Below are 19,951 nucleotides of genomic sequence, written 5' to 3'. Positions count from 1 at the left end.
ATGTGATGAAACTCGTTTTTTCTTACTTTATCACTCCCACTCAAATTCTGTTTTCTTTTACTTTGAGCACAACCCTGGCTTTATTTCACCTCATGTCATCATCAAACAAATGTCAGTGTCTTAACCCGGTGCCGTGACATTCAGCCAGGGGTGCCTACCGCTGCACAAATATCTAATATAACACAAAGTGATAAGACACCTGTGACAAGACCCTTCAACTCCTGATCCTGCTTTCAGACCCCGTCTCCATCTCTCCTGCTGTGAACTGAATGCATTTCTTGACTCGATATTGTTGCTGTGGCATTACCATACCAAGTAGGCTGTTGGATGGGGAGTTTAGACCACAGTGGGAGGGGAATAGCTCTCTCATTCAAGCTGTAACCGCTGATTGCAGACACAAAGTATACTGATGTAGAAAAATATGTAGCACAGCAAATCCAACCTTAAGACCTGGCAATCTGTTAGAACAGATCTGCTCTTCTGCCCCTCTTACTTCTTCTTTGTGTGCAGGTTTTTCCTTTTTTTTCATTTAGTTATCTGGCTTCAGCGTTAGCTTTCGGTTACAGTTGTGTTTTAGTGCTTTAGACCGTGTGTTTTCAGTCTAAGATGAGAAAAAAAATATTCCAGTACAACTTTAGGCTCACAAATTAGTATATTGTATCTTCTTCATATAATCTATACAAACAATTTTTACCCAAGGCAGGTAACAAACGGATCATGCAGGAAAACGTCACTCCCAAACTTGAAATAGTTCAACAATGTAACAAAACTTACAGAAATATAAGGTGAATCTTCTCACAATTAAAGTCAGATTTGCCGTTTTCCCCCGTAGCTCAGTGAAGTCGATATGCTGCTGCTAGAAGCTGCTCTAACAGCGCTTTCATATTTTACAGAGCATATTTTCCAGGATGTTAAACTTTTCTTTAATTTAGTCTTCAGAAAGAGACTGCTGAGCTCATTTGCATTCAATTAGTCAGCTATAAACAGTGAATCCAAGCAGAAAAAAAAAAGTTCCCAGGGCAATGAAAATAAGGAGTCATTTCCCTTTAAGGCTACTTTATGATCAGGTCATTGAAGGTATGTTAAATATATTTTTTTATCTTTATACTTCTGAGACATGTGTATGAACGCAGGGTAAACACAGTCAGCCAATATCAGCTCGCGCAGCATTCAGCACACAGCCTCCTTTCAATCCCTCTGGTAAACAATCCGTGTGGGGGGAGATTGAAAAACAGCAAGAACCTGCGTCCAGATTTACATTCTAATCAAGTGACACCCCCTGTCAGAAAATGGCTTCATTTTCTCTACTCTGAAGCACACGCACTCTCGCACACTTTCCATTATTACAAAGTTGCACACACAGAAACCCAGAACACCCGATGTGCACAAACATTTCCTTTCACCCCACTATCTCTCTATTTTTCTGTCTCCCACAAACACACACACACGCTGACCAAGTCTGAGTGACAGCACAAGGTGAGTGGCTATATCTGGTAGCAGGAGGCACTGTACAGCATGTCTGTCCTTTTCCCGCTGCCTTTGCTTCTTCATATCTCACTCCTGGAGTTATCTCTGCTCTATCTAATTTTCAGCTATACTGTTCATTTACATGTGGGGAACAGAGGATGCATTTAAAGGGGCTCAGACACCCTGTGCGTGCCTCCACAGCATCTGCCCGCCTCGCATAGAGGAGCACCACTGGTGACCTTGTCAAGAGCTACTGCTTCATAATAACATTTCTTCCCTGGAAATGCCAGAAGTGCTGCTTCATTTGATGCGAGACACAGATTAATAAAAAGCTATTTGGCTTGCCTCGTGTTTATAGTTTGAAAAGTATAATAATCTTGATGGGTCTAGCTCTGCTTCAGATGTCACAGTGCAAATGTTAACAGGGAGCTGTTCTCAGTGGACTGCAGCTGTACGCTTGGTGAGACATCCCATTATGATGCAAAAACACTCCACTGTTATCATTACAAACACAATGAGGAACATTTTTGCTGAAGTAGTTTATTTGCTTTAAACTGTGGGAGAGGACATATTTAGATATGGGATAACTACACAGAATGACAGTGATTAGGCTCAAGCTAGCTGTAAGATGGGGAGCTGTGTCGGCAGGTCCACGGTTGATAGGATCCGTCCACTCCTGGAGCTCACTCCGTCATCAGTGGGCAGACAGGCAGCTCCACTGGCTGCAACACAAGACACGAGCGGGGAGGAGAGGCAGGACCCATGTCCTGTGTTGCAGCCGTTGGCCCAGCCAGCAAGTCACCTTCAGCTCTGGCCAGCAACAGCTGATCCACTGTGGAGAGGAAGACAAGGAGACACAGAGGAAGAAAATTTGGGGGAAGGGGCAGGGTGGGGGGTGGGGTAGAGGGTGGGGATAAAGTCAGTTACAATCCATTCTGTGTGAGCGACATAAGGAGCAGATGGGAGAAAATGAGAGGAGGAGGGTGATAGAGAGTGGTGGGACCAGAGAATAAAGCGGTGACCTGAGGGGGAAATGAATGGGAGTAATAGAATGAAGGAAAATACTAATGGAGTGCAAATGAGAGCAAGAAACAGAGGCACAAGGACGATGTGCCACACCACGGACACCGAATTCATCAAACGGCCAATAAAAATGTCCCTTTTCACCTTGTAAAGAAGATGTTGGCCTTCCTGTCTACAAGTCACATCCAGCTTGCTCGACTTCCAGAGAGAAACACTCCTCTGCCCCAAATTGCCTGACTAGAAGGTTAATGACTGCTAGTGCCATGGGCCCACAGAGAAAGATCTGTGTGAGGTGTCCTTATATAGACGCCCCGTGGTAGAATTGGCGCACGTCATTCGGAATAAACGTAATCATTACTTTAGCTGTGCATTACACAGTGAAAAGAAATTTAATCTGTTGGGTGTGACTGAGGGGGAAAAATTACACATGCATGCCAGCAAACCAAATATTTATTCCATGTATTGGTCTCATGGGTAAGTGGTTTGTCATCAGAAAGGCAGAAGGCATGCAATCAATTCCCAAACTACCCCCAAGCTCCAGATATTCTCGATCATTTTCTGCTCTTCTCTCTCTGGGAGTCTGCCATGTAACAGGCATTAAAAGGTCAAACCTGAGCAAACTCTAAGCGGCGTGTAACACAAACAAAGGTCTGAAAATGTCACGGTTTCACAGATATGTCCTCATATCTGCATCAGCAGGCAAAACAACAAAAAATAATCAACGGAAGCCTTTTTTCAATGACATTTCTTCTAAATTTCTGATGTGCTGTGTTTCCTGTCAGGTTAAATCTCCGGTCTCCTAACCCTTTCAAAGATGCTTACATCAGCCTCACCGGTTACACCAGGCTCCTGCTTTTGTGATGCACTATGGTTTGGCAATTACACGATTATCTTTCCCTCGCCTAGTTCCGCGTATGAAAATGGGTCCAACCTAGATTCAAAACTACAGGGAGATGAACTCAGAGGACACATGAAAGGAGCTGAAGGACGAAGCAAGCAAAGAAAGTAATAGAAAGCCAGGGGCAGAATTCAATTCATTTAACCTTTTTTTCTATTCTGAATAAAAAAAGCACGTAAGAAGAAAAGTAGAATACCATGCAACTGGGACTCTGAATATTTTGTCGGAGGTAGAGGTTTTGAAGTTTGAAAGTTTTAGAGGTAACAATGTCAAATATAATTGCACAGATATTTTTTTAGGAAGACAGAAATGGCTTCCATTAACACTTGAGAACAATCCTTTTTAAGTGTGTTTTCATGAATATCTGACTGCCTACAAGTATGTATGGCATCACTGGGCACCAGCTCCTTTTCTAATCAAGACTGCAGGGCATTAATAAGACATATGACAAAAACAGTGACTAATAATGGTTGACATACTACTGGAAACTGCTCAAGGCAACTTGGCTTTGGTGAGAAAGAAGCCACCCTGATTCTACATTTAATCATTTACGTGAATTGCCTTTCATTACGGCAGCAACAATGGGTTCTGACACTACTGAAATGACTTTGCCAGACAAAAATCCTGCAGACACAGAGTGCAGTTATTTGGAATTGTAACTGAAGTATTGATTATAGGTAATAAGTGCCATTTATTCTCCATAAACAGAACAATGATCGCGCCGAGTGCCCGCTATCCCTTCACCGAAACCTCGCCATTGGAAAAGATCCTACACTATTGAACGATTCACACAAAAGGAGGCTCTACAATGCTGTATTGTGCCAGCGCTAACAATGGTCTGGCTATTCAGATCATTCTCTGATAGGGAGACAGAATCCTTGCCGGCAGATCATGAGGAAATGGTACGAGGAAAATCTGCATACTCGATATCCTAATTTACATAATGCTAGTGCCCCTTTCTTGCCCCTGCTCAATAGACGGTTTATGCTCATTAACAAAATTGCTGTATAAACTTGCTTATGACAAGAAAAAAAAATCAGGGCATAGCTGAAAAAATTCTGATACAGATGTCAGATTAAAAATGTCAATTACCCAGTCTGTTTATTATCACATCAGCAGAGGTCATCATCACTGAGTCCACAGTGTAGCACAGATTCCCTTATGTGCATAGATAACATGCCTGTGTACATGTACAACAACTGTGTCTGTATGCATGAGGACCTTGAGAATGTAGACTGGCTCTTCAACCACCCTTTGCTTATCTAGGCTTTGACTTAAAAGAAAAAAAAAAAAAAACACACTGAAAACCACTCCGAATATGACACTGCACACAGCACAGCCAAAGGTAAAAAAATAAATAAATAAAAATAAGAGACGTGTGATGTTTTCAGAAGATATCACACCATGTACATACAAAGTGGACCTATTCTGCTTTTCCTTTCATATGTAAAGAAAAGAAAAGAAAAAAAGTATAGAACCAACCCTCATTTCTTTTTATCTTGCTAGGAAAAACGAGGAGAATGTGCAGCAGTTTATTCAAACATGCAAACATCCATGACTGATAGTGTTCCATTGTGTGTTTTTCTATCCAGATATGCTTTTACTGCACTAGCAGTGCATTTGGGATCATTGTCATGCTGAAAAATGAAACTGTTGCCAATCAGCTGCTTTCCAGATGGTATTACATGGTGGATTAAAATCTGATGGCACTGTTCTGTCTTCATAATGCCATTGGTTTTGACAAGATCTCCAACACCACTAGCTGACATACAGCCCCAAACCCTGACAGAGCATCCGCGATGTTTACAGACGGCTGACAAATCAGAAATCTTACATTTGGATTCATCACTCCATCAGACCTGTTCCCACTGATTTACAGCCCAGTTCTTGTATAGTTTGACATACTTCAGCCTTTTCTCCCTATTTCCCTTCATTAAGAATGGCTTGTTGGAAGCCACCCTTCCACTGTGACTATTTCTAATGAGGCTTTAGTGAACAGTAGATGGATTGTGATGGCATCAGCCACACATAGGTAAAACAAGTCCATTCGTTCACTTTATTAGTTTGGTTTGCAGTTGCTTCACTAATATAATTCATTAATCATTTTTACTTAAACCTAACACTGATATTAGAAGCGCACGGATAGTAGCATTGTGCGGTTTTTCTAAAAATGTTTTCTGTTATATTAATTATGTTTCTCTTTCTTTGAGTTACCTGGTTTGGGGTGGTGGCTGTTTCCTGTCTGGGCAAAAGGTGTGGCTGAGGACTTTAAGAACAAAATGCCTCCTCAGCAGGACCAACCATGTGCTTATCAGAAACAGGGGTGTTTTAGGTTTACTTGTGCTATTCTGTGCTTAGTTAGTATTGGTATTTATTTTTTGTTTTCCCCCTATTGTGTGTAAATAGTTTGGCCAAACCACTATAAAAGCTACCCTCTTGTGTCTTTGTAATTAGGTCAGTTTGCGAGTTAAGGTGTCCACTTTGTTTGTTTAAGTTTCTGGAAATTACTTTTTGTAGAGTTATATTTAGTTGACCTCTTTTATGGGCCCACTAATTATATTTTTGAATTTTGTCTTTTTGAAGGATAAAATAAAGAAAACCCATTTTGAAGAAAATTTTTTTGTGTCCTCTATGCCTTGACTGCTTGGTCCCTCACATGGATCAACTGAAGGTCCAGGTGCAACTCTCAAGTCCTGTGTCTGGTTTTTGTTGGACTTTTTTCTTACTTTGTTTGGACAAAAATACAACTTTGTGCCCGTCAAACTGTTTTAACTTAGACATTTTCCACCTAAAGAGACTGTCAACAAATGATGTGTAACAAAGTACCTTAAGATCAAATATGAAGTTGGTTCTTTGTTGAATGTTGATGTGTTGATACAACACTTGTTCATCCCTTGAGTTAGGTGCATTATATATGCTTGAATGATTAATAGATCAGTATTAAATGGCTTAACAGACCAACAAAAAATAACTGAAGGTCTTTCACAAAGCAACCAATGTGAAAGACCTTCAGAAAGCCTGGAGAAAACTGTTGCTGAAGACCACTTTAAAAAAAATACCAGAAAGTGGAGTTTCTTGAAAAATGAAGGAAAAGACAAAGAAATGAGGGCTGGTTCAAAAAGGGATATTCCTTCTGTGACCACAGCAGCTCCATCTACCTTCTGTCTACAAGGGGCATCTAGCCAAAGAAAATTTTCCCAAACAGAGAGAAGCTAAAACAGCTTGTTTCAGGCAGATGAATATAGGGGCTGCAGTAAAGCCCAGTATAACAGAAGTAAGGCTTATTCTGAACTCTCAATCAGGCAAAGCTACTTTAGTTTCCAAGAAACAAAACAATGGAGCTGAAATTAAAAAAATGGTAAATGGCCTGTATTTGAATAGCGCTTTACTAGTCCCTAAGGACCCCAAAGCACTTTACACATCCAGTCATCCACCCATTCACACACTGGTGATGGCAAGCTACATGGTAGCCACAGCCACCCTGGGGCGCACTGACAGAGGCGAGGCTGCCGGACACTGGCGCCACCGGGCCCTCTGACCACCACCAGTAGGCAACGGGTGAAGTGTCTTGCCCAAGGACACAACGACCGAGACTGTCCAAGCCGGGGCTCGAACTGGCAACCTTCCGATTACAAGGCGAACTCCCAACTCTTGAGCCACGATCGCGATAAAACACTATATTGCCAAAAGTGTTCACTCACCCATCCAGTTACTTCCATGGTGCATAAAGTCAGGTACCAAGCGTTTCTACAAACATTTTTGAAAGGATGAGTTGCTCTCAGGAGGTCAGTGAATTCCAGTGTGGTACTCTGGTAACTCTTGTAGGATGCCACATGTGCATCAAATCCAGTCATGAAATATCGAAATATTCTAAATAATATAAAGCCACTAAATATTCCACAGTTAGTGTTATTTAAGCAAAGTAGAAGTTATTGGGTAAGACAGCAACTCAGTCATGAAGCAGTAGGGTGTGTAAAAATCACAGAGCAGGGTCAGCGGATGCTGAGGCGCATAGTGTGTGTGAGGTCACCAACTGGTGGCAGACCTCCTTCAGATTAGCTGAAGAACAGTGCATATAGAACTTCATGGAATGGGTTCCCATGGCACGCTGCCACTGAACTCGGATGGTGGTGAAGTTTTCTCTGGAGTGACGAATTACGCTTCTCCGTCTGGCAATCTGATGGAGGAGTCTGGGTTTGGCGGTTGCCATGAAAACGGTGCTTGTCTAATTCCATTGTGCCAAGTGTAAAGTTTGGTGGAGGGGGCATTACGGTGTGGGTTTCTTTTTAAGAAGATGGGCTCAACCTCTTAACTTCCAGTGAAAGGAACTCTTAATCCTTCAGCATACCAAGACATTTTGGACAATTTCATGCTCCCAACTTTCTGGGAACAGTTTTGGGATGACCCTTCCTGTTCCAACATGAGTGCGTGCCAATCCACAAATCAAGATCCATAAAGACAAGAAGGAGTTAATTTGATGTAGAAGAACTTGCCTGGCCTGCACAGAGTCCTGACCTCAACCCAACAGACCACCTTTGAGATGAATTAGGGAGGAGACTGCGAGCCAGGCCTTCTCATCCAACATCAGTGTCTGACCTCGCAAATGTCATTCTGGGTGAATGATGACAAATTCCTATAAACACACTCCTGAACATTGTGGAAAGTCTTTCCAGAAGAGTTTAAGCTGTTATAACTGCAAAACTTGGCCCAATATCATATTAAACCCAATGGATTAAGAATGGGATGTCACTCAAGTACATCTGCAGATGAGTGAATACTTTTGGGACTTTTGTGTATTTGCAAACATATTAACATATTTAAAAAATTAAACATATTAAAAGGTAACATGTTTGGTAATATGTAAAGAGGTTTAAACGATTATCATTTTACCAGGGAAGTTTTGTTTACCTATAAGAAGGATTTTAGTGTTTTTCCAGGCATGTCTTTGAAGAGAAACTGGCTACAAATCCCTTTTATTATGAACAGCACATAATGGACGAAGGCTTTTCTATTCCTCACTTTTCCTCTCCTTGTTATTCTCTAGGGATACACAACCTTTTTAAAAAGACCTTAGCTGGTCCCTGCACTGGGTCCCTTTTCTTGATGTTGCGTGAATGAGCCACTGTTCTCTCGGGTTCTGGATGCTGGGATCGTCCCGATCCAAACAAACAGTGTTTGTAGAACATCTTTGTTCTCCTCAACCAGATTTGCATGGTGCAGTATTCTGTACCAGCAGCTTTGGCTCACAAACAAACACACACACACACACACACACACACATCAACCACAGCGCTTATATACATAAACACATACAAATATACACATGCATGCACACACTTACAATGATGTTCTGCCTCTGGCTTGTACAGAGAAAGTACACATGCTCTCATTGTCTAAAAATGGACATCAATAAATGATTATGCTTTAAGGCAATGTTTAAAAAAAAAGTTGATAAAAGAGGAATATGTAACAAGGTCAGATAACCAGATCACCTCCTTTTAAGTTTTCCCGTCTACAAGCGTAGTATAAGCAATGAGAAGGTTGGTTGAAAATAGCACAAGAAGAAAGTCTGTTGGCCTGTACAAGCGCAGCTTCCAGTAACAGTTAAGTGACTCAGTCCTCTTCACAAATAATCTCTGCGGAGGAAATAATCACTTCAAAAAAACTTATTTTTTTCCTTTCAAAGCAGCTTTATGAAATAGCATTTCAAAGCCACCAGACTATTGATTGTAAATGAAGTCGAATGAGCTGCCATCCTTGAAGTAATGTGCGTGCGAGTGTGTGATAATTCCCAGAAAAGCACCGACAACATCCAACTTGCGTTCAAACCAAATTCTTGAGCAAGTGAAGCTGTGACCTTGATCTTCTTTTTCTCTCGCTCTGTTTTTCTGCAGACTATTCATCTACACTGTGGATTGCGATTAAATGCATCACAAGCTGGGTGTGTTTGAAGAGCTCACGCTCTGAACGATCCATTTAAAAAGGAAATGCTTCCATAACTCGAAGACAGGGTCTGCCTGCACATGCATGGGCATCCGTGTTTGCACTGATACAAAAAGAGAAAGGCAGAAGCACTTGCTGATTAAAAAGTAGCAAATAAGCTCAGTTTTAGCAAGACTGCACTGACAAGATGACTGCACACAGAACATTTAAACAAACGCAGCCAGTTATAAGGATGCAGCATACAAACTGACTCTCTGAGTGACCTTAACACTATTAATTTTTAATTCAAGTATATAATTAGCCTTGTTACTGAATGGGCTGTTCAAGTCAGCAGAATTCCAGCTTGAGACATGTTTAGTCAAAGGTCTGCAGGGGAATGCCCTCATATAACAACTGCAGACCAATTAATATCAGTAATATGCATCACTGTGTAGGGGGAAACTGCTTAAAGTACACTCTTGAGTTGTGACCACTCTGTAGCTGACATGTGCATGCATTTTAAGCACACATACATTTACAGTAGCACAGCGCATTGTGCCTTTTCTCTTGAGCTATCTCAGCACTATTGGAGTTGGTGTTGCGTTTCAGAAGCGATAGCTGGCTCGATAGCTCATGCCGATGCTGCTGCTGCTCGGATTGGCGTTTCCCTGCAGATGCTGACAGAACACTTTGGGGGTGTCTCTGCTCTCCACTGCGAGGTCCTCCATACGTGGAAGAAAAGTCCCTCTGGCACCAGACCTGCCTCACCACTGCATTACGGAGACAGGTGTGGTTCTACATGGCTCAACGAGTAGTGTATCAGAGCTGTCAGGGCTGCAGGTTCCATCCTCTGTGAGTCAGCAGAGCACAGACAATTTCAACTACCTTCTGGTGAAACTAATTCTAACAGTGTGCAAAAATGTGTGCTGAAAGGCTGCCGGCAATATGTTTTCTAATGTTCTCCTGCAAATATAAATGTCCTCACTTTCACACCGCCTTCAGAGACTTGCTAACACCACAATACTGCCTGGCAGTTATGTGATCAGCCTCCATAGGCTTCAGGTTTCCTGTGCCCTGCAGGAAAATTGTTACTGTGCAGGTCAGGGGAGAAGTATTCCACAAGTCTTTGATCGTTCAAGCTGAATTTAGCTTGAATTTAGCAGCAACATTCATCTCTGCCAATTTACTGCTACATGTCAGTGTTAGTGAAAATGAAAGCAAAATGCCTACCTTCCCATCCCCGTCCAGGTCCAATTTTATTTCTGCTGCACGGCTGTAAAGAGGGGATGAGGATGTAGTCGTACTTTAAAGCACCATATCAACCTCTCTGACTGTCTTTGTGTCGCCCAGTCTGACTCTCCCTCGGACTCGCGAGTCAATTTAGTCCTGCAGTGAGAGGAGAATCCCTTTATCCGTGGACTACACTTTACGCGGAAGGCACCGACTTGAACATTTCATTCTTGCGTGGAGGCGCCTGCCTGCCGGACCCTGATAAAGTGAAGATTTACTCGCGCACCAAGTGAGGAGCTATCCCTCACACTCCAGCTTACTCGGTCAGTTTCTGAAAGCTCTATGGTCCAGTGATTTAATGTCGTTTCAGCGTCTGGTGGCAGACCTCCTAGCCCCCCACTTGCCTCCCTAAACGAACGAATGCAAGCGCGCACATGCACGCGTGACCACAACCTGTGAAGATAAATAACTTCTGTGTTAATGTGCCGTCAAATTCACAACAGAAAAAAAATTTGAAAAATAAAACTGCATAGACTAAAACATCCGCAATGGCCGCGATAATAATCGGTAGCTGATATAAACTCAAAGTCAAATAAAAAAAATAGACACTGTAAGCTAATGCCCCAAACTCCACATTATACTGTAATATTAAAATTAAACTTCTTCAAGGGAAATGATGTTGAACTTATCAGCTGAGGGGATGTCGTCAGAGGTTATTGCGCCTTTCAGGTTCACGTGGGACCGCGATAATTTAGAAAAGGCTAAACAGTATTCCTTTGACTTGAATGTCAGTATTGGTACAACACGAAGGCGTGGAAACCTACCGAGAGACCGAATCAACATACCTGGAAAGGATATGCGTAAAACGCACCGGTCCGACAGTCAGTGTTTGGACACGCTGGGACGAGAGGGAGACTGTGTTGTCGCTGGTGGTGAATAAAATCTCTTATGTCGTGTAAAACCTCCTTGTAAACTTCCCTCTTGTCATCTTCGGTCTGTGTTCTGTTCATCAAGCGTTATATCTGACCGACCGGCTCGCTTCTTTTGATGTCGGTGGTAGGAGGGTACCCAGAGGTGCGCACTGGGGAGATTCTTCCTCCCCTCTGCCGCTTTAAAATATCCAATTTCACACACTGACTCTCTTTTCTCCCCACAGAATTCCCTTCTGGAGCAGGTGCAATAATTTCACTGGATCCACCCGGAGTTTTATCAGAGTTAAGAACCCGAATCCATGTCGCATATATGTGTGGTTTCTTTCATGGTTTTGCAAGGTTTGCTATTGCTTTGGTAAGCTCTGAACACAAAAAAGGGGATATTAACATATCTCACGGCCATTTAACGTTGGTAAGTCATGATATCCAATAAGCTTCAAGGAATGATGACATCAAAGGGTATCTGTTCAGTACTGGGATGACTGCACTTGCGCAATTACGTTTTGGGTTTTTGTTTTGTTTTTTACTTTAGTTAATGACATTTAACTCAGTAAGTGTTGACTCCAAACAGGGCCATTAGTGCAGTCATTGATGATACCTCAGACTAAATAGCCTTTATCTTTAAAACTTCGAATTTTAAAATTCAATTAATTCCCAGTGTCAAGTGATATGCGATCATTTTCTTATTGTCGTTTTTTAGTTTTTGTCTTCTTTTTTTGTATTATCAAATGAGAGAATGGTGTTGAAATCAATACGCTCCCCCATGTGTTCCCTAACTACTCCGTTTCCCATAATCCAATGCAAGTAACGTCAGAATCTCGCGACCGCAGGTGGCTAACTGGAACGCTAGTTAGCTCAATGCAGACTTGATGAGAATTAATATATTTTCTACAGTCGTTCCGCGGCAGCTTCTCCAGTATTGTAAAGGACGCCCGTCTAGTCTCCACGTTTTTACTTGTTAAGCCGGCTAATCATTTACGGAGGAAGTTTTTATTTGCATTCGCAGGAGAGTTTCCGTTTTCTCACGTGCATCATCAGAAAAATGGAGATTTCTGCTGAGATAAAATCAAACAGCTTTCTGCTGGACGCTTCTCTGCTGTATAAGGATAGCTGCCCGGAGTTATCTCGCTTCTACATGTAAGATACTTCACAATAACCAAACACGAATATCACTTAAAAGTATATTTTACTTACAGTCCTTTATTGTTGTGATGCTAGCAAGTGGACGCTAGGTGGAGGTGTTTGCCCAGTGTGACCGGGAAAGTTTCTAGCTCGACGGTGATGTCAAGGCTTTAGAATTAGAGCTATAATTTCAAAATATCTTTATTGTTTATTTAGAAATACATATATATTTTAGGGAAATTGAAAAGAAATTGTGATTGTAGCCCCCACTATAGTTCCTTATTACTGAGGCTATAGTTTCGCAGTTATAAGGAACTATAGCTTTGTAACTGATGTCCTGTCAATCATTTTGGGATTGGTTGAGCTCTGACGTCTAACATATTAAGCCACTGTTTAATTCTCATTCTTTTTTCACATGTTAATTTAAATAGGAATGGGTTATGTGCTCGTGCTTTCATTGCTTTTTTATAACTTTTTGTGTTACAGTCACCTCGGGGATAATCGGATCACTGGTGGCTACAGTGAAACTGCAGAAACACATAATACAATGAAGTCTAAAAATAAGATGTGGCTGCTGCTTACGTTGGTCTTTAGTGGTGCCTCAGGTGTCAGTAGTGTTGGAGTTGTGGAGCATGAATTGTTGTACTTTTCCACTGAAGTTTAGCCTGCTGTAGTTCTTCTACAACAGTGACTTACTGTAGCTGGACATGAGCCCATGTGAGAGTCCCAGCCGTGGCTGCTCGTGTTTGTGGGCAAGTCTGCAATGCCTCAGTGATAGTTTCAATTTAAATGAATTACAGTTTGGTGAAATGGTTTTAATTGGTGAGATCGAGACATCTTCCTAACAAGCTCTGAAATCAAAGCACAAGGAAGTAAACAAAGTGGTGGTGGTGCAGACAGTCCCTCTAATCATCGGGTAGGAGAGCCAGGCAGTATGTAAGCTTCAGCCTCATCCTTGTATGGTTGGTAAACAAACCCAAACAGAGCCCTGATCCAGCATTCCCAAGGTGTCTTATTCTTATTAGATTCCTGTAATTAAGTCTTTGAATTTTTAGTCAGAATTAAACACATTAGTTATTATGGCCACTTTATGATTTTCTTCATCATTTACAGTTCACTTCTTGAACTTCAAAATTTTGGTGTCTGATAGCCATTCCAGACATTGGTGATTGCCATGTTGTGGTGAAAGCTGGAAGTAATTTCAAGAGAAATCCTCTTAAGCCTTTGTCTGTGTGTGTGTGTGTGTGCGCGCGCGCTCATGCATGCGCTCAGGCTGTGCCCACTTGCTGGTATACAGACTTTTCTTCTTTATTAGGGTTTAAATGGAGCATTAATGCATCTAAAATGTTTTAAAATGTGCATATGTCTGTATAGGCTCTTTCCACATTCCTTAGACTGTGCATATATGTGTGGACTCCTGCGATTTGTGCGTTAGTTGGGTTTCAGCCATGTCCCTGTGTCCTTTGGCTTGTCTTCTGTCTTACCTGAGCCAGGAAATTTGTGGGCAGAACCATGAATGGAAAGAAAAACAGAGGTTTTAATGGTGAAAACCCCAGTCTGGGTTGTTTTCCGGATGTGTGTGAACCCACTGCTGCTTTAATAACATTGATCTGTTCCCCAGATTCCCCGGCTATGATTAGCTGTGGTATTTGAGAACATTTTGAACACGTTTAACTCTGACCAGCTGTCCAGCAGGCAGGACACAAATCTAAATGTTTGGCTTTGTAACTCAGAGACCTCACTGGTTTTACGCCAAAGTGCCTGGCAGAGAAGACACAATGAACAGCCACTGCCAAAATGTACACTTAGCGCCATGAGCTAATTAAGTGATCCGAGTGATAATATGAGAGGCAGCATACAGGAAGGAACTCATGCTACGAATGAAAGCCTCAGACGCATGCTTTGAATGCACAATTGATCAAACTGTGCACCCGCGACAGGAGAGGAACTGAAAATATTTGAGTCGGCATACATTGGTGTACGTGATCAGAGTGCATCGATGTTCTGAATCCTGAGGAATTACGACAATGTCCCTGTGTTCTTTTGGGGGTTTCCACTGTCTCCACTATCTGCAGGCCAATGCGTCACTGGAGTGTTTGTTCCGTGGGTGCGCAATTACTCATACGCTCATACTCCGCATATTTGTAGGAGATGGTGTTACTGCCTTCTGCCACAGTCTTCACCTTCTGCCGGGCCGATGACTGAATGAGTTAGTATGTATGTTTGCATGGGGCATTACACCTATTGTTGAATTCGATGTACAAGTACTTGGTGTGCTTATTGTGGCTCACGTTGTTGAATCAGTGAAGCTTTTTCCAGTAAGTTCATAATCATAGTTGCGTGTCTGGTAACTAGACCCTGACTGACTGTTCTGATTACCAAAACAAATATGCATGTCGTCTGCTGGACAAACAATTTGGAAACTTGTTTTGGTTTCTCGTTTTGTCTTTTATTATCTTCACACAGGCCTGACATGGTTTTCAGTCTAGAAGTACAGCTGCAATTGCCGTGTGTTGGTTAATATTAGTGGAACTCTTGAGTAATTAGTGTGGGAGAAATATATAGCGAAAGCAAGAGGGCTTCAAGGCATGATTGGTCCTTAATAACTTCTGATTGTTTTCTTCATTTTGGCTGTGACATACCACATTCCCAAAAGAAATCACCTACTTAGTCGGCCTAACAAACCTAATTCAGGACCAATGTAGTCAAAAGAAGATTGATATTTCCATCTGCAGTAGTTTATATTTGGTGGCGTGGCTCTGTTTTGGGACCTCCCTGCCTCTCCATGTGAATATGTGGAGTGCATAAGGATTTGCAGAGCACAGCAGGCATCAGTGACAACAAATTTGATCTTGGTAACGTTAGTTAGAAAGGAGGAGCTGGGGTGGAGGTGGGTTACAAAGTGGCTTCCGGATGTGCAGCAACTGAGTGTAGGCTGAGGTAGCTTTTGATAGAATGCCCTATATCAGATTTACAAGTAGATTTGTAGAAGGATATCAGCCACGTGTTGTCAGCTCACCCTGGGATCAGCTTATATGCCACATTTGCAAAGTAAACAGAGAAATCTAACCCTCTTGTTTGCTAGCTTGAAGCAGTGATTTTGTTGCCTTTTTTTGTTTTTTGTTCACCAGTTGACCTGCCAACAAAGCATTTTTGTTATTTTTATTTCAACTCATATCTGCCATTTCTTGATGTATGCTCTACCATCAAGGTAAGGAAAGCCCAGAAAGTCGATTCTGGTCATCTGGACACTGTGTTTTTAGCGGGAGAAAACGTCTTCAGTGTGGACCTCTTCAGCCTCTTCAGAGCCCCAGCCCCAGTAAGCTATGTAGGCAGAGATCATCCTCACCGATCTTTGATGCCCACCCAGTCATTTCGTTCTAGAAGCAGGCCTGAAATATGACAAACCTCTCATTAAAAAAAAGAATTATCCAAAGGGCAAAGAGTTAAAGGCTAATCCAGATATGCTTGGATTGCATTCTCTTAAGCCTCTTTTTCATTAGTACCTACTCAACTTGACTTGACTCCAATATGCGTAGGGCCATTACAGCAAGGAGGTCGAAAGTCCTCTGACATCATTTGTATACGACATAGGCTATATGTATTGCTTTTTTTCCAGACTCAATTACCACAGTGTTGTTTTTTGTGCAGCCATTTCCCTCGTTGCTGCGTTTCAACAGTGCCAGTTTTGATTTTTGTGAAGGAGTCACTCTCATGAGTCCTTGAGTAACTCCACTGACTAGCCAATCGGTGGCATGCTGATGGACGCCCATGGAACTCTGGGCAAGTGGCTACAAAAAAAATATTTGGTCCTAGGTATTACCACCAGTGTTGGGCAAGTTACTTTGAAATAGTAATCCAATTATAGTTACTAGTTACTTCTTCAAAAAAGTAACTGAGTTAGTAACTCAGTTACAATATTCTAAAAGTAATTAATTACTTGGAAAAGTAACTATTGCGTTACTTTAAAAAAAAACAAAGAACGTTTGACCCTCTGGCGTCCAGAGTATAATTGGCCATTTCTTTACTACTCTTGATTTTCCCTCCACATTTTACCTTTAAAAACATTTACTTTTTAGCACAACCTCACGTGCCTGAATTTACAGTTATGTTCTCATTTTGTCATACTGTATAACCAGAATTGATCTGAAATCAGACAAAAAACATAAAATCAGAGTAAAAAAGTTATATTTTTACTGTAACAACCATAAACATGTTTAATGAATCATATTTCATAACTTCAAATGCAAATATTAATTGTCAATTTTAAAATCCTATGCACAAGTTTTGCAAACAACAAAGTTATTTGCATCCATTTACCTTTTACCCTTTTTTAAAATAACCATTTCAAACTATTTACAGAACAATCAGCTGTTCTTCAATAAGATGCCACACAAATTATTTGTGCCACTCCAAAAAAATAATTTCTGTCCACTATAAAGGAGAACATCACAGCCTGATACCTGCAGGTCTGACAGCAGCAGGTGTATCACTCCTGTTTCTACCTGGAGACAGCAGTCGCCTCATTGTTCTGACACACAACACAAAACTATCCACAACACTACACACTAACTACACAAGACAACACATTAACTACACACTACAAACACGCTAAACGTCACAAATCTCACACATCTCACAACTCGCTCTCTCTCTCTCTCTCTCTCGCCGTCACTCCTAAAACTTTTTTTTGTTTTGTTTTTTGCTCATAAGCAGAGAGTGCTTGCTAGCGCTAACGTGGCGAAACTATTGAGGAAAAAACGCCGCATATATATCATGACTCTGGTTTTACGTGGACTATCGACACAATTTAAAAACTGGTATATATCACCTTGTTGCTTTGTCTTTAAGTGGTCATGTGATTGACTTACCACAACTACTTTATTCTTCCTCAGTCAAACAGCAGCACTCATGCGATTGTTTTGCCCCCTTAGCTCCAGGTGTTGTGCTAGACAGTGATCGTTAGCGTCCGCGGGAGCGCGCAGCTGCTTAAAGCTGTAGCGTCCAGAAGATGCGGTAAGCTGAACACAGCTTCAACTAGGGCTGGGCGATATGGCCTCAAATTCATATCGCAATATAATTTGAAGCATGTGCGATAACGATATATATCACGATATATTCTTTTCTTCTGTATAACGTATTTCCACACTATAGGGCACACTTAAAATCCTTTAATTTTCTCAAAAATCGAGAGTGTGCCTTATGTATGAATTCTGGTTGTGCTCACTGACCTTGAACCGATTTTGGCGTGTAGAAATCTGTTAAAAAATGTTTTCGTACAACTTTGGTAAGCCTGCTGATGGACTGCTTGATGGATTGTCAGAGCATTACGGCTGCCGTAGTGAGGAGTAATCTGGGTCCAAAACTCCGTCCCCTTCAGGTCCCAAAGTCAAACGAACACTGAGAGTTAAAAACAGTCTAAATTCTTTCATCTTTAATTAAATCATCAGCGTTGCTGCTTTATCGGGTGTAACAATTAAGTTTAACATCCATGCAAACATGAAAACAGAATTTATTAAATTTAACGGAGTTAGAAGTTAACAGGAAGTTAGCTCGCTAGTTTATACCTAAACATTTCATACCATGTTCTGACTGAGAGATTTTTGAAACTAATTAAAACGTACAGCTCTGCTACCACTTCCAACATAAATGAAGACAGAAAACTAAACAGCAGTGGCGTTTGCAGGGTTACCGAAGTTGGACTACCTGGTATATAATGTTGTGCTACGTGATTGCTAGCGACACAGCTATGTTAGCATAACATTAGCACAGTGAAGCTGGAGGATGAACGGCAACTTTTTTTCCACTCGATAAAAGTTAACGTGAGGGATTCTGGTGGTTAGGGACAAATGCAATCGCATAGCAGGATGCTATACAGGGCCAAACTTCAGTCAGGAGAACATAATTTACTGATGATAATGGTTGTAGCCGCTGTGATACTTTCTACCAAAACAGGCGCAGCTTGATGACATCATCAACATGCGCTATCGCGATAGAGCGATATAGTCAAAATCTCTATCGTTGGCCAAATCTATATCGTTTCTATCGTATATCGTTTATATCGCCCACCCCTAGCTTCAACCGTCTGTTTGTTGAAAAATAGTAACGGACCGCGTTTCCTTGTTAGTAACTGTAACGCCGTTGTAACGATAGGAATAGTAATTAGTTAGATTACTCGTTACTGAAAAAAGTAACGGCGTTAGTAACACTTTATGAAGCTCACATCCAGAACCGATTCTAGAATCACCAGTTATCCTAACATGCATGTCTTTGGATTGCGGCATGAAGTTCAAATTCAACCAACCAGGAGATTTGAACCCAGAGTCTTCCTCCTGTAGGGCAGCATCACTAAGCACGGCATCGCTGTCTTGTTAAATTTGTCACTGCATTTTTTTCGTGCTGTTTGTCACCACCTTTTAAAGGCCTTTTTCCCTCTTCCGTTCCCTTTATCCAACACTTGCCCTCATTTCCTCTTGTACTGTATCACTCCTGTTACATCTTCTCTCAGCAGGAGCAAATTATCCTCAGACTGAGAAGGACCTGCTGGCCTCTTTTGCTGTAAGGTCCAGGTGATGAATGAAACCATGTGAATCGGTGCTGTAGAGGGGCACACTTTCTAGAGTATTTCAAGGACTGATTGTGACTGAACTGCTACCTGTGCTAGGCCTTTGTGTCTAAATATCTGAATGAGTTGCAATCTCCGGTAAAGGTTTTTCAAGATATGCCAGCAGCCCTGTTGTTTTCCCTGATGGTAGCAATAAAATATTCATAATGCTTTTCATTTCATGCCTCAGACAGCACTTCTGTCTATAATCACATTATTACCTTGTAGCCGACACATAATTTCCCCTCACTGCCCTACTGCATCCTCTAGCGCTTCGTTGATCTCCCAGCTGTCAGCAGTTCATCTGTAGGACGCGTATCTTCAGCGTTTATCGCCACAACCGAGCATGCACTTAAAAGGAGATGCATGACAAGTATGTTAATAAGATTTGCGCACTGGAAGCAGTCTTTGCGGTGCAGCCTTTCAGAGAGCTGGCTCATCCAGGAAACTGTGGTAAGGGAGAAAAAGAAAATTCCCTAAAAAATTCCTCTTCTCCGCACTTGAGTCATTCAGTTGTTTTTAGCAGGCTGATTGTTGGAGGATTTGCTTTCATCTCATGCCAACAAAAAGCTCTCGCTTTTGTTATCAAACTGTATACTGTATAGTGGTGATGTGAACTACCATGGGAAATGTAAATCAACTAACTTCCTGAAAAGGATTTTTTTTTTTTTTTTTTTTAAATGTCAGCGGAGAATGATTAAATGGCTTTCCGAACAACTAACTGCATTTCTGGGATTGTTCAAGGTCCATGAG

The 19,951-nt window shown here is 41.6% G+C and overlaps 1 protein-coding gene and 1 long non-coding RNA gene across 2 annotated transcripts in view; one reads left to right on the top strand and one right to left on the bottom strand.

Moving 5' to 3' along the window:
* Positions 1–1,902: 1,902 nt before the first annotated feature.
* LOC135932194 (uncharacterized) lies at positions 1,903–11,528 on the bottom strand. The gene is made up of 3 exons (XR_010573323.1): positions 11,386–11,528; positions 10,541–10,696; positions 1,903–2,299 (listed from the first exon to the last, which is right to left on the bottom strand). It is a non-coding gene; the product is annotated as an uncharacterized LOC135932194 (long non-coding RNA).
* Positions 11,529–12,302: 774 nt separating this feature from the next.
* The window catches only part of lg22h18orf21 (linkage group 22 C18orf21 homolog), a 28,276-nt gene continuing 20,627 nt past the window's right edge, over positions 12,303–19,951 (top strand). The window contains exon 1 of the mRNA XM_065469559.1: positions 12,303–12,609. Coding sequence (XP_065325631.1) covers positions 12,515–12,609 — 95 coding nt within the window. The 5' untranslated portion in view covers positions 12,303–12,514. The remainder of the gene's footprint in view (positions 12,610–19,951) is intronic.

This window comes from Pelmatolapia mariae, linkage group LG22 (assembly GCF_036321145.2).
Source record: "Pelmatolapia mariae isolate MD_Pm_ZW linkage group LG22, Pm_UMD_F_2, whole genome shotgun sequence".
Lineage (NCBI taxonomy): Eukaryota > Metazoa > Chordata > Actinopteri > Cichliformes > Cichlidae > Pelmatolapia > Pelmatolapia mariae.
This window is presented reverse-complemented; position numbering and strand designations above follow the sequence as displayed.